The sequence below is a fragment of the Onychomys torridus genome, chromosome 6, assembly GCF_903995425.1.
Source record: "Onychomys torridus chromosome 6, mOncTor1.1, whole genome shotgun sequence".
NCBI classification, from domain to species: domain Eukaryota; kingdom Metazoa; phylum Chordata; class Mammalia; order Rodentia; family Cricetidae; genus Onychomys; species Onychomys torridus.
In genome coordinates, this window is record NC_050448.1 from 66,981,809 (window position 1) to 67,000,612 (window position 18,804).

Here is an 18,804-nt window from a genome sequence, read left to right on the forward strand (position 1 = left end):
ATGTGTGGAATGCATGTGTGAACTTCCTTCTGAGGGGTGCAAGGGGATATGAGCAAAACCTCAGTAGCATATGCTTCCAAAGCAAAAGGATATTATAATGTCCATAGCGAAGCTGTCTAACCAAACTCCACTCAGTTCTGCTTTTTAAGACTTTTAAGACAGGCTCTTTCTGTTCTATAAGATACTTTGGGGCTCAGAATCCATAACACCACACTGTTAAATATTAGGAACAGTCCAGTGCAGTCCCCAGAGTGCTTCTTCTCAGAGCTTCCGTTCACTTAGCCTCGCTTCTCTGACCATAGGACTTATATTATATAGGGCTTCTGTCCTTGTGACTTAAAGGGCTGTCCTAAGAGGAATTTCTGGTTCTATAATTTTAGTGGTGTAGGGAATGGGGAGATGTAGTGAGGGGTAGTCTTTCAGCCTATATGAAACATACAAGCAGTGTCGTTTTCACTACTTCTGCTCGTCCACAAAACAACAGCTTTAATCCACACCTAACTTACGTTTCCTGTTGAAAAATTCCCTATGACCAGAGTTTAAAGAAGCCTGTAGTAGTATAATCCATTTTAATTTGCTCTCAAGCTGAAATAAACATACTACTACACTCTTCCTTCCTGAGGGTCAATGAATCAAGCAGACGGGAAAAGCCATGGGATAATCTAGCGTTTCACTAGAGACATTTGAAACAAAAATGTGAAAAATAACTAGGAATTTAATTCACAATTAAAAAAGAAAAGACATTATTAGTTCCTGTAAAGATAAAAAGGAAACCAAAAAACTACATTCCTGTGCTTTTAGATTCTTGCCTCCAGAGGTACATTATCCTTTTATTTGAAGAGCACTGATTGAGCTTTGTTTTGCCTTTTTTTTTTTTTTTAAAGAAGCTATGTATTAATGATAAAATCACAAGGAATCTTCCATTCACTCACAATTCAACAGCAGTCTCCACACAAATTCCAGAACTCAAATTCTCCTAGCCAATGCCTAAAAACAAAGGCAGCCTTTAGGAGTTAAATTTAAAATCGCTTTAGAATCCTCCAATAGAATTGGTTTTAAGTGTTAAAGAGTTAGTGGTTAAGTGCTTTTCTAGCAACCACCAAGACCAGGGTTTGATCTCTAGTACCAAGGGAAAAACATTTAACTGTTAAACTCTACCACATCCTAAGTCCAGATAGTGCCCTTCAAAAGGAACAAATACAATTCTAGAGGAAGAAAAAGCAGAACCCAGAAATAAAGCAAGAAAAAAAGTACTTCCCCATCTCCAGAGCCTTAACTGCAACTGCATACCTGGAGGGCACAGAGTAAACAAAGGGAACAAGATATCAAACTCTTCCAGAGGTAGCAGATTGTTCTTCTCCTCAGACTCCAGATGCCCATCTGACAGAACAGTGGGTAGCAGGCATAACTTTACGTTCAGTTATGAGAAGGACTAAAGCTAGTGAGGTTTGAGGGGGGAGATGAGCCAGGATACAGAATATTTTCAAGACAAAACCAAGAGATAATGAGTTATCTCTAACAGATCAGTGCATGTAGCTGACTTGGTTACCCTCTGCAAAGAGAAGCTAGGGTGCTTACACAGGGTAGGAGAAATTACTGACTGGATCCAAGCTGGGTGGCACAGAGAAACAGTTCTAGCAAGCTCCTACCTTGTTAGAGTTTTACATAAAAACAGTTTAGTCCAGATTTTAAATTGTACAGAACATATAAAGAACTATAAATGCAAGGGAAAAAAGAGAGAATCCTGTATAGTAGCTATAATAAACCTCTATGTATTAGAAAACCTAAAAAAAAAATAGCAGGCATTGATTTCCCTATTTTCACTAGTTATTCCAGAGATTCTCAGACTAAAAGTTTTGTTCTTCTTCCCACCCCACATGTCCTGCCTACCCCAACTTCCCAACTGTGATAAAAAATCATTACAAGACAATGTAGGTGGTAGGCAGAAGAAACAAGAACCCACTTCTCTTACTTAACTTGAAAAATAGGTTACATTCCATAGGACCGGAGGGGATAGGAACTACACAAGGAAAGCTGAAGATCTGGTTTCCAATTAACCAAAGGTAGTGGTCTCATTGTTCAAATTTATGCTATAAACCAATGGCTGATGGGTGTACTTGTTAGTGAGTGCAAGTTTTCCAGATGTCTGACCAAACATCTCTCACATATCTTTGGCTACATCCACAAGTAAAAAATGACTAATAATTCACAATCTCTGAAAAGCCAAAGGACCATGAACAGTGCTCCAGGTTAGCACAGTTTCCACAAAGCCCAAGTCATCAACTGAGTGATCATTAATGACCTGATCAGATATCAATCAGCCAGTTAGCCTTTGAGAAACAGATGTAGAAATTAAGCCTTGGACAATACTTCCCTAACAACAGCTTTGAACACCATCTCTTTTTGCCTTTCACTATGACTTGACACTAACTTCTTGTCCTTTCCCCTCAGCCCATGTCAGAGGCAAGGGGATAATCTACATGAAAAAGTAAAGACATAAAAGCATGGGAAATCAGTTTTGTTGTTTTTATTTATAATAGCTTTACCAACCAATCAATAGGCTGGAAACAGGCTGTTTCCCTCCCCCAACTTAAAAATGACTATACTGAAACACTAACAGCTCTTTGGCTATACTGGGAATTGACTGAAAAGGCCACCCTCCACCCTTTATCCACAATACAGCATTGGCTCCTGGTGTCCAGAAAGACATGCACGGAAAGAACGCAGAGTTAGCTAAAGAAATACCACAGTTTATTGAAGACTACAAATATTTTTGTTACAAGTTGGAACTACATGCCTTCCAGAAATCAAAAGCAACAGCAGGTGTGTGCATTGATGCTTCGGAGGTGCTGCACCGCTCGAACTCGAAATGGGTAAGACAGGGTCAGACACATGGGGGAGAGGGAAATGGGGAGGGGCAAGTTCAAAAGCCCAGAAGGTATCCACCAACTCATTTCCCCAAGCCACGTAGGCCATGGCCTCAGTTCAGCAGGCTCTCCTCAGTGGTCTGGTTTCTGAAACAAGACTTCAGTGCAAATTTATACACACACACAAAACACAGCCCCCAGGCTTGGGCCAAATTAGCTCTCAGCCGTCCAGAAATGCTTGTAAGGGGGTGGATATTTTCTTCCTAAAAGGAATCAAATACATAAAAATAAATGAATTTAGAGGTTGATGAGGAACAAAATGACAAGAGCCCTCTGTTGGGGGTTGGGAACTAGGGGTTCTCAAAAAGCTGCTATAGCAGATCTCTGAAATCTTAAGGCAGAAAAGAAGCTAAGAGTTTCAGAGTCAGATTCCAACTCTCGCCAATCACATACCCTTTAAAATATTTGTAACTGGACCTCTTAGTACTTAAACCTAATGGTAAGTTTGGGGGATGGAGCCACTCAAAGTCAAAAAGCTTGTATCTCTACCCACCAAAGATTAGGCTAGGCCTTAAGGAACATGGGTATTAAATCTCAGAGGTTCCTCAAGATTTTTAAAACATGTACCATGGCCTAGTCTTAACGATCACAGTTCAAACCCCAACCTGTCTATTAACACCTCAACCTATTTACTGTCTTCTGTGCTCAGTTCTCCAGTTATGGAAAAGCCCAGAGAAGACCGAAGAGCACTTGTTAGTTCCTCTAAATCCCCTCAAATTGCAACCAGGATGCAAGCTTTTAAATATAACTCTGAAGTCCAACCTATTAGCAACTGTAGCAGTCACCTCCCCAGATTCACCTAAAAGTCATTAAAAAAAATGACATGGAATTGTTGTCAGTCCTCTCCTGGAGCCAGGTACAGTATATGCCTATTACCCCAGTACTCAGGACAGTGGCAAAGACTGATACAAATTAGAGGCAAGCCTGGGCTATACAGAGATTTTTGTCTCCAAAACAAAACAAGAAAACAAGACAGATGTGGTGGTGCACGCCTTTAGTCCCAGCACTCTGAAGGCAGAGGCAGATAAATTTCTGTGGATTCCAGGTCAATCTGGTCTACATTTTGAATTCCAGGACAGATAGGGCTACATAGAGAGACCCTGTTTCAAAAAACAAACCAAATTTTAAAAAACAACATAAACCTATAAAGTAAAAAAAGATTAAAAAAAAAAAAAAAAAAAAAAAAACCTGCAAAAGCAAAATTTTCATCTCCATCCTCCAAAAGTAAAGCATCAATGTCAGTTAGAGAAGCAAGGGCTAGGCTACATGTGTTCCTAAAATCCCTACACTTCCTTCCCTGCCATCAGATGTGCAACAGGCCTTTGCAAGAAGACTAGCTATACAAATGAAGAAGAAACCCGAGGGTTCACGTTTCACTCATTTCCCTCCACATTGTAGGTCTTCTAGCTAGAGAATTAAGAAAGGGAAGCCATATAACAAAATTACTGCTACAAACTCACTCATGCGAAACCTATGGTACAGTCTGTTAGCTAGGAAAGCATCAAAATCTCTCGAGTACTGATTTCACTCAGTGCCATGTACACTACCATTCTCCCTCAATAACATTCCACTGAAATCTTGGGGCCCCTGCCCTGTTTCTCACCCAAACACAGACTAGCCAACACATGCCCTTTGAGCATTCCCACTGTGAATAGTGGATACATGCCCTAGTAAAAACTCTTTGTTGGTACTGTTCTTAGACCCCTAAGCCAGTCAAACAATGACAATCATATGTGGAGAGTTAGCTTACCCTCACTGACCCACTTCCAAATACCAAGTCTTTCTCCCATCTAGTAATATCCCTCACAGACCACTGAGCAAGGGCCAAAGGGAACTTACCAGTGTTGTATCCATGAGACCCATATCCACTTGGCTGTTGGAAAGGGGTGGCCGAGGCATTCACACTGACATTCACACCATGCTGCTTGGAAGAGGTAGGAGCCACCTGAAGAACAAAAAGGACAGAAATGGAATGAAATGGCAACAGATAGCATCTGTCTCACTTGTTCTACTCCAAAGACTGGACATTTAGGCAGATATCCATCCTAATGTAGGCTGGCTACAGACTGAACAGTGAAATGGGATCCTTACTGATTGTGGTTGAATGAGAAATAGTCCCCAAATGCTCATGTATTTGATATCTGAGTACTTAGTTCCTCACTGCTTGAGGAGGTTCTAGAACCATTAGGAGGTGAAGCCATACTGGAGGAAGAATCAGTGGGACAGAATTTGAGGGTTTGTAGCCCTATCCCATCTTCCTGCTCTACTTCCTACTCTGGGCACCTCACCATTATGGACTCTCCCTTTCAAAATGTAAGCCAAAAATTAACTTTTTCTTCTGTGAGTTGCTTTTGGTCATGGTATTTTAAAATAACAACAAAAAAGTAACTAATATACCCACGTTTTCAGAACTGACCTGAGCAGTCAAGTGATAGTTTGTAGATTAAAAGAGACAATGGTAGCAGAGAAAGGAGAAGACGGCAAAGATGTATGTATCACATTCCTCCTTTGGCTAATTCTAAGATCAGGTAATCCTTGTTCCAATTAAAATCCCATACCCCTTCTCAGGCCAGAAATGGGCCAAAGGTACAAGTTGTTCCCCATTTATTACTAAGGAGTCATTTAGCCTTGAAAACAGCTAGGATGGTGCCCAGAATTGGGATCCTTCCAAAGGAGACCAGCCAGTCAGTTACTCACAGGGAACACAGCAGGCCCATACTGGAAGGTGCTGGGGAGGCCCGGGACCCCTGTGTAGTATGGCAGGCTGGTGTAACTGTAGCCAGGAGGCAGCGCCGGGTTCAGGAATGTCTGCTGCGTGGTGTGGTGAGTCTGCGTCTGGTTCTGTTGGGGTTGGGCCAAGGTTGTGGCTGGGGCTGGGGAGGAGGCATCCCCACGACCAAACTTGGTGAGGTCACCTATGAAAAGAAGGGCTAGCTGTATACTCTATAAGGTGCAAAGGCTCCCGAAATGAAACCTCCCCTTGTTCCTCTGCCAACTTGTTTTCTTTAATCTCCATCCCACCCTTTTCTTACATCTTGCTTCTCCAAGGGCTTGGAGGACAACAAGAATTAAGGGAAGATGAGAAGACAATGATCAGTTATGCATAAACAAAAACCTAAAGGACTAGTAAGGCAATGAGACTCCACTGTACACAGGATAAAGAGGTACAAGGGAGTACAGAAGGGCATTTCAATCACACTTCCTGGAAAATGGTAGAGACTAGCCAAAAGCACAAAAAATGACACTGCTAAAAATAGTAATTATGGAACCCTTCCTGCGACTAATCACATTTCTACCTCCAATCCCAACACATCTCCCTGTATTCAGCTCTATCCCAATCCTACCAGAATAAGGGTTGCTGGCCAGGCTACCATCCCTCCCCGTAAGTGGAGTGGTGGGTGTGGGAAACGGGATACTGTAGTAATCCTAGAACCAAAATAAAAGAGCAGAGATTAAATTCCACTCATTCCCCAGCATGAAAATCACAAGATGAGAGGAAGCAAGAGAATATTTGAATACTGCAACTTACCCAGTTACTGATTAAACAGGTTAGCACTCACACGAATACCAATTAATCTTGCATATACTGTCCCCCCTGCCTGGCCATGAGTAGAGTCACAGTAGAGTCACTTGTTGGAGTGCACATCAAGGTCTAGCAGGAATAATCTTATACAGGTCTAGCAGGTCTAATCTTATACAGATGCTCCTAGTTAATTCTGAGAAAACAGGTTCTTCTTCTTGCCGAAGTGCTAACTGAGTGTGGGGCCGAAGAGATTGGCCCAGTGGTCAATGGTGCATGCTGCTTTGGCTTCCAGCATTCTTGTGAACAGCCATGGGTGTGGTTACGGACACACCCAGAACACTAGCACAGAGGGTGTGTGGGTGGGTGGGAACAGAAACAAGATACACTAAATGTCCTCCTCTGGCACCTGATGCACATACACTCTTAACAGGTGGTGCATGGGAAGCAGAGGCAGATGGCTCTCTAGAGTTTGAGGCCAGCCTAGTCTACATATCAAGTTCTATGCCAGCAACGTTACATAGTCCTGGCTATGTAGACTGAATGTTGGGATTGAAGGTATGTGCTAGCACACTCAGCCTACTGTCTCAGAATAAGAACAAAAACTGAATGTGGTGGTGCTCCCTGTAATTCCAGCATTTGAAGCAGGACAATCACCAAGGCCAGACTGGACTACACAGCCTACACAGTGAGATTCTGTCTCAAAATAACAACAAAAGCTGGGCCTGTTGATACAGGACTGTAATCTAACTACTTGGAGGCACAAGTCAAGTCTTCAACACCAGCCCAAGCAATTTAGTGAAACTAAAGGCTCTGAAATACAGTATTTGCCTAAATGCAAGATCCACTGGCATTAACAAAAGACTTAAGACATTAAAAATATTGTAACCATCGGAATAAGATGACTAGAGCTCCCATTAATTCCAATTACTCTTGTAAACTGCCTGCCTAAGACAGTAAAGGCTTAAAGTACACCATTCTGGGAATTCTGGGAAAAAGAAAAGGTGAAACAGAGAAACAAAAAAAATGGAAAAAAGCCAGGGTGTGGTGGTAAGTAACTTTGGTTCTAGTACTCAGAATACCAGCTAGAACTACATAGAAAGACCTTGACTCAAAAACACAAAAAACAACAACAAATGAACAAACAAACCAGTCAGGGGTAGTGATATATAACAGTAGTCCTAGATACTTAGGAAATTGAGGCAGGAGAATATGAGGTCCAGCAGTCTGGGGCCTGAAAAACATAGTGAGATACACTCCCAATATTCAAATGAAAAAGTAGGAATACAGTTCAGCAATAAAGTACCTACCCAGCATGCATACAGTCCTCGTTTCAATCATAAGGGCCTCAAACAATTTTTTAAAAAAGCAGAACAGAAAATCGATGTTGATAGAAAGTATGTCAACAGTTTTATTAGTCCTTTTGAGCTGCAGCTCTGTAGCATGGGTTTTGAGTCATATATATATATATATATGTATATATATACACACACACACACACACACACACACACACACACACACACACACGTATATAATAAAGTATATGGGGGAAAAAAGACAGACTGAGAAGAAGCTAGATAGATGACAGTGATGGAACACCTGAGAATCCGTTCATCAATTTTGTTTGGCTTTTGTCTTTCTGAAAGAAAGGAGCTAATATAGCCCAATCTGGCCTCGAACTCATTATATAGGAAAGGCACTTTTTGTTTGTTTGTTTGTTTTTGAGACAGGGTTTCTCTGTGTAACTTTGGCCTGTCCTGGAACTCACTCTGTAGCCCAGGCTGGCCTCGAACTCACAGAGATCTGCCTGCCTCTGCCTCCTGAGTGCTAGGGTTAAAGGCGAGCGCCACCACTGCCGAGCGAAAGGCAAGTTTTGAACTCCTAGCTGTCCTGCCACCACTTCTCACGTGCTGGGTTACAGGCAAGAGCCACACTGATCTTAACATTAATTGTAGTGATTTCACCGGGCTGCGATGGCACATACCTTTAATCCCAACACTCAGGAGGGAAAGGGTGAGTCTGAGGCCAGCCTGGTCTACAGAGCAAGTTCCAGGACAGGCAAGGCTACACAGTGAAACCCAATCTAAAAAACCGAAAAAAAAAAAAAAAAAAAAAAAAAAAAAATTTACAATTGTTTTCCAAATTTCAATTCCACATACTCACCAATGGAAATCTTGTTTGGAGCATCTGTAAATCATCATAACCATATACTTGTGGCTGTAAGACAGACATTTAACAACATTAATAGGAGCTAGTCATGATGGTAGCAAAAGGCAACATAATTCAAATAACATAGATCCTCAGTGTTAGAACATGACAGATTATTTATTCCCTTCAGTGGAAAGTAATAAAGAACAAAGAGATTAAATGACTCAATGAAAGGTCTTGAAGTATCCCTTAAACTACATACTATATATAATGACTAAGCAGACATTAGTGGACCAGTAAGGGAGAATGGGTAGATTCAAGTACAGCAGGCTTTAATTTCTACTGAGCAGTCACTGTCTTGTGTAGACCTTAAAACCTGGATTGAAATCTGTGTTTCCTTAAAGGACTCACATTTTATTGTTATTTCCCCATGTCTAGGATCTGTTTAAAAAAAAAAAAGTATGCAATACGGGGAATAGAGGAATGGATCAACAGTTAAGAGCATTGGCTACCCTTCCAGAGGACCCAGATTTGAGTCCCAGCACCCACAAGGTGTGTAACTCCAGTTCCAGGGAATCCAATACCCTTTTTTGGGGCTCCAGAAGAACCAAGTACACACACAGTTCACATACATACACCTAGGCAAAACACTCATTCACATACAATAAAATTACTTATATATATTTTTAGTATATATATATTTAAAGTATGCAATGTGGGACTGCACAGATGGTTCAGTAAATAAGAGCACTTATTGCAGAGGATCTGAGTTCAGATCACAGCACCTTTCTATGAGTAACTCTAGTTATAAGGGACCCCATGCTCTCTTCTGACCTCCATAGGTATCTATCTCTGCATGGTGCACATACATAAATGCAAGCAAAACATTCATACACCCTAAAAAAGGTTTTAAAAAGTATGCAATGTACAGACAGGAGAGATGGCTCAGCAGTCAGGAGCACTGGCTGCCCTTCTAGAGGTTATGAGTTCAAATCCCAGCAACAACATGGTAGCTCACAACCATTGATAATGACATCTGACGCCCTCTTCTGTCATGTAAGCATACATCAAAATAGAGCATTCATGTACATAAAAATACGTGAATAAATAAATCTTTTAAAAAATGTATACAATGTGAAAAAAGACATTTAAGAAGGAAGGGGGAAGTGTTGGGAAAAGGGGAGTTTAAGAAGGCATGAAAATTATAAAATGGAGAGATATAGAACGGAAGGGTGGTATGATCAAATTACATTATATTAATGTATGAAATTTCCAATTAATGTTACTAAAACAAATGATAAAACAAAAATGCAGTCAAGCCTGGAGGTCCATGCCTTTAAACCCAACGCTCAGGAAACAGAGACAGATCTACAGGAATTCCAGGACAACTACATAGTGAGACACTAACTCAAAAGAAAAAAAGTTTAAGAGTGCTACTTGGGTATATAATCTATTATCTAAACTTCATCACTAAGATAGGAATAGGTAGGTGGCTTTGTTTGTTGTTTTGAGATAATTGTTTAGTGCTGGCTGGCCTAGAACTCAGAGATCCACTTGCCTCTGTCTCTGTAGTGCTGGGAATAAACGCACATGACACCACACCTGGCCCAAGAATAGGTGGGTTTTGTTTTTTTTTTTTTTAATTTTATTTATTTTGAGATAGGGTCTCACTATGTAGCTCTGGCTGTCCTAGAATTAGCTCTGTAGACCAGGCTGGCCTTGAACTCAGAGATCCACCTGCCTCTGACTCCCAAGTGCTAGGATTAAAGGCGTGCGTAAACATACCCAGCAAAAACAGGTGTTTTTAAACAGAATTTTTATAAATATTTCCCATCTTATTGGTTATTGAATATTTAAAGGTGATAGAAGACATACCAAATAAAATATTACTATTGTCACTTATTTTCAGGTAGTTCTAGATTTGAGTTCTAAATAGGTCAAAGAAAGCAAAGAACTACAGAGGTAGAGAAACAATAGCATTATATGAAATAATATATACTACACATTCTGGCTGTTGATGCTCAAAATCCAGAAATCATATTCACACAAAACAAATACTTGGCAAAGTAACTTGTCTAAGTTTAGTCCTTCCTCTATAAAAATTATTATATTTGAAGGAGAGGTAGCTCAGAAATTAAGGGTACTGACGGCTCATCCAAAGGACCCAGGTTTTATTCTTTTTCTTTTTTTTGGGGGGGGGCAGGGGGTTCGAGACAGGGTTTCTCTGTGTAGCTTTGCGCCTTTCCTGGAACTCACTCTGTAGTTCAGGTTGGCCTCAAACTCAGAGATCCGCCTGCCTCTGCCTCCCAAGTGCTGGGATTAAAGTCATGTGCCAACACTGCCTGGCTGGTTTTTGTGGGTTTTTTTGTTTTGTTTTGTTTTGTTTGAGACAGAATTTCTCCATGTAGTTTTGGTGCCTGTCCTGGATCTCGCTCTGTAAACCAGGCTAGCCTTGAACTCACAGATATCCACCTGGCTCTGCCTCCTGAGTGCTGGGACTAAAGGTGTGTGTCACCACTGCCTGGCCACAGGTTTTACTCTTATAGGGGTACTTATAGCTGTCTGTAACTCGAGTTCCAGGGGATCTAATACTGGCCTCCACAGACACCAGGCATGTTGTGGTGTATAGATGTACATGTAAACAAAACCCCCAGATACATAAAAGAAAACAAACACACAAACCCTATTAATTTTTTTTGGCTAGTGATATAGCTTAGCAAGTTAAGGTGCTTGCAATTCAACCATGCAAGCTTAACTTGAACCTGCATACAGGTGAAAAGGAGGGAACAGATTCCAACTTCCTGTGATCTTAGCACACACACAGCAGGTATACACACACAGGTGTACACACACATACACACACACTAAAAACCTGTTTGCCTATATGTGGGTACCATTCATTTATTCTGCTTTAATTATTGTCTTCTATCTGAAGCCAGAGCTACAAAGAATAGTCACAGCATTCTTGCTTTGTAGAGAAGATCCTTCAGTCCCACTTACCGGGTAGGCATGTAACAGCCCTGGAGCCATAATATACGGATTAGGCAACAATGGCGGGACTCCAGGAGGAAGGTTGGGCGGAGCTTTTCCTGAAAGAGAACATTTTTTGTTGTCACACAATTGATTACCTCCTCCATCCCAGAGGAAATGCCACCCACCTATGTAAAGCTACCTGAAGTTGTAGCAACTGAGCTTCGAGTTGAGGCTGTGGCAGTAGAGTTGCTGCCCAGGCTAAGTCCTAGACTACTGCCACTGTTCAGACTGGAGGAGACACTGACCACTGGGGCAGGTGCAGAGACAGTGCTGGCTGTGGTAGAGAAAGTGCTGGAGGAAGAATGGAGATTCGCTTCACTCTCCACACTTGTGTGCTTCAAAGGGGAGCAGTAGAAGATAGAAGAAAACAACATTAGCAACAGGTAGGAAAGACAAGCAATCTATGATCTTATAATCAAATTTGCAATTAAAAAAGCCAACGTAGGGTACCAGGATTCCCTCTGTCAAGACTAGACGAAAAATCTCTAGCTACTTGTTCCCTGCAATTGCCCAACGACCATCATCCTGTTCAGAAAAACAGCAAAGGTGGGGACATGAACTCCATAGGGGCCAACAACATCAGCTAGTAAGGGGATAAGGCTTAGAACTAAAGCCTATCACAGCCTTCTTTCCACACTTTGTTTCACTAGTTCAACTTACAAGACTAACTCATTTGCTAGAAGAAAGTACTGGCTCTTACTTAATACTGGGATTGTGTAATTTGGGAGACTCCTAAGAAAGCTTTAGCCCTCATACCTTTCCTAAATACCATTCCCAAAGTAACTCTAGCTTAATTCCACACAAAAGAGAATTACAACCATAAAGTAAGTCCTTAACCATGAGTTCTCATCTGTATACCACTTTGATAAAGATGTCCTGCTTCAAAGACTTATATTTAGTATTTCCCAGGTTAAGCACTGTTCTACCAGTGAAAAGATATGTTATTCTGTTGCTGGCTTTTTTTCTCTTTTTCCCATTATAGTTCTAGGAATTTAACATGGGGCCTTATGTGTTAATGATGTATTCTTAACACTAAACTACACATCCACACCTTAAAAATTCCACACTTTAAAAAAAAAAAAAAGGGTGGAGTGGGGTTGGGTGGGGTGGGGATTCTCTATGTAGCCCTGGCTATCCTGAAACTCTCTCTGCAGACCAGGCTGGCCTTGAATGCAGAGATCTGCCTGCCTCTGCCACCGGAGTGCTGGAATTAAAGGCGTATGTCACCACTGGCTGTGAGTATACCTCCATTTTTAAAGACATGTATGTTCTTCTGCACTTGAGACAACACAAAGCCCCTACCTATCTTCAGTGAAAAGGAAAAAGCTGAGACTTTTAGTCATGTTCCATAAGTGCAAAACTTTCCGACTCTTTTAGCTTCAATATTCTTTTACACCTTTTTCTACAACCTCAGTTAAATCATGAAGAAAATTTCTAGCACTCCCTACTCGGTGAGCCAGGTGTGTTAAATGCAAGCCTGTAATCTCAACACTAGGGAGGCAGAGGCAAGACCAACTACCTATGAATTTAGGCTACATAGCAACACCTGACTCAAGAGAGGGAAAACAAACAAAAAACAAAAAAATACGTATCTTCCTCTAGTGACAATCTCAGGGTTAGAAATTTAAGTCCACGAACTACACTTTTTCTCAAGCATCATACTTACTAAAAGAGTCGATGTCGAAGTACGCCCAGAAGATGTTGATGATGAAGAAAGGGTATTCTGCTGTGTAGATAACGCACTATAATGGGGGAAAGGTTCCATTAACACAATGGTATGGTTGGCCTAGAGCTCCAATTAAGAATCATTACCCACACCCCAAAAAGACTGAAACCATATTGACATGTACAATGGCCAGTTTCCAGGGCTGTGAACAATCACAACAAGAGCAGATGCTAAAAGGAGAAAGTAAGTCTCATTTGTCTTTACTTCCCACAAGTAGGGCTAATGTGGTCTCTGACAAGTAGTGGTTAAGATACCACTTAACAAAACACAATAGCAAGCTCGGTTACTGAAACTCACAACCCAACCTCGATTCTCACTCCAAATCACCTGCTGTGTTGTGTGGTGGTGGTATTTGGAATTTCCTCACTGTGGCTCAAGCCACTTAAGGAGGATGAATGCTGATTGGCTGTCGTCAGTAAGGAAGCTGCAGGTACTGTTTCATTGAGAGAGGGTATACTAGAAGTGGAAGGTGAGTCAGATTTCACAGCAGAGCCTGTAGCACCTAGAAATAAGAAAAGATTTCCCTTCATCAAAAAACAGGAACTGTCTATGAGTATAGAAAAACTACAGTTCTCAACTACTCGGGAGAAAAAAGAAGAGGGAGGGGAGGTTATTCAGTAAGGACAACTCTTTTTAATTTCAGGCATTTAACAACACAAACTTCATTTGCCCAGTGAAGGAAATCAATTACCATTTTTAAGGAAGGAAGGAAGGAAAAAAACAAAAGCCAAAACAAAACAAAAAAACTAACCAAAATCTCTGGGGTGGAGAGAGAGCTCAGTAGTAGAGTGCTTGCTTATCATAAATCAAATCAGGCACTGGGTACTATTCCTAGCAACACATAAACCATCTGATGGCCTGAGTTTGATTCCGGGATCCCAGTGGAACTTGAGAAAAAGAAGATTCCTAAAAGTTGTTCCCTGGAATCTAAGAGTGCAATGGCATGTGCATGCTTGTACACACAACACACTCAGAAGTTAATAAAATTAAACCTAGATTAAAAATACAAAAACAAAAACAAAAAACCCCACAGAACTCACTGTGTATGGTGGCTCATGCGTATAATCTAGCTCATGGCAGGCCAACACAGAACAATCACTATGATTTTGAAGCTAGCTAAGGCTACAGAGTGAAAAATATGTTTCAAAAACCCAAAGATGGCAGGGTGGAGAGATGGATCAGCAGTTAAAAGCAAAGGCTACTCTTCCAGAGGATATGGGCTCAATTCCCAGCACCCACATGGCATGTATGTAACTCCAGTACCGGGGAATCTAGCATCTTCACACAGACGTAAATGCAGGCAAAACACCAATGCACATAAAGTAAATATTAAGCCAAGTGGTGGTGGTGGTGCACGCCTTCAATCCCAGCACTTGGGAGACAGAGGCAGATGGATTTCTGTGAGTTTGAGGCCAGCAAAAAAGGAAAAGAAACAAAGATATGGGGCTAGAGAGATGGTTCAGCAGTTAAGAGCACTAAATTCTTGCAGCTGATCCAAGGTTCTATTTCCAAAAACCACATGGTATCTGCAACCAGTTCCAGGGAATCTGACAACCTCTTCTGACCTTCACAGGCACCAGGCACATACCTGGTGCACAGTCATACAGGCAAACACCCATACACATAAAATAACACTAAAAAATTCAGAGAAATTGAAAGCTATGATACCAGCACTTACAAGGCTGAAGCAGAAGTATTCAAGAACAGTTTGTGTTACAGCAAGATTCTTCATAAATTAAATAAGGGACTCAAGAAATGAATGGCTCAGAGGTTAACAAGGGCTACTCATCCTGAGTACCCAGGTTCAACTGCTAACAGCCACATGGCAGCTTACAACTTTCTGCACTATCAGGTCCAGGGCATCCGATGTTCTCTTCTGGCATCTTATGGCACCAGGAACATACATGGTGCACATATACACATGCCAGCAACACACACACACACACACACACACACACACACACAAAAACAAAACAATACTGGGTGCAGTGGCACACATCTTTAATCCTAGCACTTAGGAGAAGTGTTAAAAGGCCAGCATGGTCTACACAGCAGGGTCCCGTCTTCCAAAAAAAACAAAACAGAAGAAAACAAAAAAACAAAGAAAAACCGCACCCATATCAGCATTGAGGAAAATCACTAAAAAGCCTGGAAAACACTCACCTTCAACAGATTGCGTGGTCTGCAACTGCGTGGCCTGCACAGAACTGAAACCATTCTGGAGCAAGAAATGAGCAAGAACAGACAAACTTGTAAAAGAGATGTTATCTGTCACTTAGTTTAATTTTGGTCAAATATATATTGGGGAAACTGGAAAGATAACTGAGTACCTGAGCTCAGTTCCCAGCGCACAAGATGGACAGCTTACAACCACCTGTAACTCGAGATCCAGGGGTTCCAATACCTTTGGCTTCCTAGGGCACCAGCACTCATATGCACACAGCCACTCCCCCTACTCAATATTTAAAATCCAACAATCCTAAAGACCTATCCTGCTGGACAGGTACGCCACACCACCTTTGGTATATGCTATCCTTTTCACCAGAGTAAGGTAGATTTACTAATATATATGCAACCTGAAGTCTAGCAATCAGATCTTCTATGAGAAAAGGACAGGTATTTGAGACAGTTTTTGCTATAACCAACAAATCTTTATTGCAAAGAGAAATGTTCTGGCTCTTGAGTCTCCTCCACTCTTGCTGAAAGGAACTTCTAGTTTACCAATCACAGAAATGTGCTTTTGTCAGCATCTCAGTCAGCACCTCCAAGATTTTGTAGCACCATTTCCAGAAAAGTGAAACAATATTCAAGGGACTTTTACCCACTACTTTGCTAACCAAGGCCCAGGGAATCATTAAGCTACTACCTTAGCCTGAGTCAGGTCCTTTTGGGGTGATGAAGAGATGGAGCTGGGATACCGCCGCGTCTGTGTGGATCTCTGTTCATATAGAGGGCCCTGAGCATTATTTTGGGAGGTATAAGTTGTTGACTGAATTGGGCCACTCTGATAGCCAGACTCCTGACTCTGGTTAGATGAAACTGTAGATGAAGACTCACTGTGGGAATGAAAAGAAAAACCTTAGGAAATGGTAAAAATCTTCTATTGGAATAAAATTATTTCAATTAAGAGGAAACTAGAAAGAGACAGAGAATAAGTAAATTAATTTCCAAACTCAGGCACTCCATCTTTGGATCAATCTCATTTTAGGAAATTTTGAGTTCTAGGATCTCCTGAAACTTTATCAAAGATTACTGGTAGAATTTTTCAGAGGGGGGAAAAACAATCATTTTATGTTTATCAGTGTTTTGCTCATATGCATGTCATGTGCATCCTGGAACTGGGGTTTTGATTATAAACTAACATGTGGATGTTGAAAATTAAACCCAGGTCCTCTATATGATCAACAAGTGAGCTTAACCACTAGACTATTTCTCCAGACCCCTTTTGGGGGTAGGATGTCACTAGGTAGCCCTGATAGGTTTTTTTGGTTTTTCGAGATAGGGTTTCTCTGCATAGCTTTGCGCCTTTCCTGGATCTCACTCTGTAGACCAGGCTGGCCTTGAACTCACAAAGGTCCTCTTGGCTCTGCCTCCCGAGTGCTAGGATTAAAAGTGCCACCACTGCCTGGCCCCAGAGAAAGTTTTTAAATAAAATCTTCACATGAATCAGTGACAATTATGACTCAATTGAACTAATCTAGACTAAAGCCAGATATTTGTGTTTTTAAATTCCAAGGATTAAGGAAAAATTGTTTGTTCCTCTCAAATTCCTCTAAGATTATTTGTGTGTAAGATGGCTTTCCTTGATTACTGCTAGAGGAGATAGAAAAGGTTTTATGATTATTTACAATTTGAAATTAATGCTTCCTGAGTTCATATTTTTACTTTTCACAGACACAGTCCCATAGCAAAGGCCTGAAATGAAGCACTTTTCACTGTGGCATATGCCAAGGTTCTATGTTAGAGGTTCTGTTATCATATCATTCAAAAGCAACAAAGCTGGAAGCGCTAGGGTGATGGCTCAGTTAGTACGACATTAGGTGTGCAACAACCAAGGCTGATCTGATCTTGAACACCCACACAAAAGATGGGAAGAGACATCTCTAATCTCAGGACACTGGGGAAATAGATACAGGCAATTTCCTGGAGCTTATAGGCCTGCCAAATTGGTCTATTGAACTCCAGGTTCAGTGAGAGATTTGATTCAGAAAATGAAGTGGGGAATGACTGAGAAAGAGACCTGATGTCTAGCCTCCAGGTGTGTGTGTACATGTGTGCGCCCATAAAAAAACCTGAGTTTGTAAATTCTAGAAGTATCCAAATAGCATTTATCTAAATGTTTAAAGTCATAGATAATCCTAGTAGCAGTGTATTTCTTCAGAAGCGCACAACAGAATGCTATGATTGACTACTTTTATCCAGTCAAAGAGATGTGGTCGGTCTCTCCAGAGGTGAAGAAATAAGCACAAAACTAAGCTACCAAAAGAGGTCTTCTGGGTGATGATTCCTCTACCTGGCCGTGCTGGTATACAGGCTACTAGGAGCCTGGCTTGATGAGGCGCTCGTGGTGGGGGTGGACTCATAATCAGAAAGGACAGGCTCTGACCCAAACTGCAATGCCCCAAACTGCAGATTTAGCCCTGAGATATCTGCTGAGCCAGGCATCTCCACAGCCAGAGCAGGAATCTACAAAGAAGAGGGGGAGGGAAAGTAACTGTTTAATACAATCTTTTTGTAGAATAAAAAATTCTTTTCAACTTTAAATTTCCAAACACACCCTTAGAGTATATACCCTAACATCCCATAACCTCCCTGTCTTAAAACAGTATCTCTGTGAAAAGCTCAAGTACCTTAGATGTCAAGGAGGTTTTTTTCTTTTGCTGTTTCAGTTTCTGCTGAGCCGGCTGAGGGCTGGAGGATTGGTTGTCTGAAGACCCCGGAGACATCTGTGGAGCCGAGGTGGATTTGCTTGGCAGAGGAGAAGAGGGTGGGGGAGGTGCAGCTGTCGAGGTAGCCACTGCAGGTGGCTTTTCCTGAAGGAATACCTCCATCATGGCTGAGGACGGGGTGAACGCCTGGCGCTTTGTAAAAGGACTGTGCACTGCGGAATCATTTGCACTCTTCAAATCTGCAAGAAGAGACACAACAGGCATGAGCCCAGGGATGAAAGTCCCAGAGAAACATTACTGTCGTGTACTAGTACCAGGAAGAAGACCTGCAAGTTTCAAGAATCCAGCTAGCAAAATGGCTCAGATCAAAGAGAGTCTTGCCTCTTGACACAAGCTAGAGTTATATGGGAAGAGCCTCAGTTTTAGAAAATAGCTCCATTAGACTGACTGTTGGCAAGTCAGAAGGGCATTTTCTTAAAAACAAAAAGGCTTCACTTACTTTATGAGATGTTCTGTCTGCATGTATGTCTGTGAGACCCTGGGGCTCCAATAACCCATT

The 18,804-nt window shown here is 41.5% G+C and overlaps 1 protein-coding gene across 42 annotated transcripts in view; it reads right to left on the reverse strand.

The window, feature by feature from the left end:
* Ubap2l (ubiquitin associated protein 2 like) overlaps nt 1-18,804 on the reverse strand; it is a 53,990-nt gene that overhangs the window by 3,905 nt on the left and 31,281 nt on the right. For 35 of the 42 annotated variants that reach the window (XM_036189570.1, XM_036189569.1, XM_036189566.1 and 32 more), the window contains 12 exons: nt 18,207-18,484; nt 17,870-18,042; nt 16,223-16,412; nt 15,520-15,574; nt 13,684-13,858; nt 13,297-13,372; nt 11,770-11,965; nt 11,598-11,686; nt 8,613-8,666; nt 6,272-6,353; nt 5,625-5,842; nt 4,767-4,872 (listed from right to left, as the gene is read on the reverse strand). In XM_036189570.1, the coding sequence (XP_036045463.1) occupies nt 4,767-4,872; nt 5,625-5,842; nt 6,272-6,353; nt 8,613-8,666; nt 11,598-11,686; nt 11,770-11,965; nt 13,297-13,372; nt 13,684-13,858; nt 15,520-15,574; nt 16,223-16,412; nt 17,870-18,042; nt 18,207-18,484 (1,692 nt within the window). Of the gene's footprint in view, nt 1-858; nt 3,131-4,766; nt 4,873-5,624; nt 5,843-6,271; nt 6,354-8,612; nt 8,667-11,597; nt 11,687-11,769; nt 11,966-13,296; nt 13,373-13,683; nt 13,859-15,519; nt 15,575-16,222; nt 16,413-17,869; nt 18,043-18,206; nt 18,485-18,804 lie in introns of those variants that run through there. The other 7 variants (XM_036189579.1, XM_036189576.1, XM_036189578.1 and 4 more) reach the window with 1 other exon arrangement.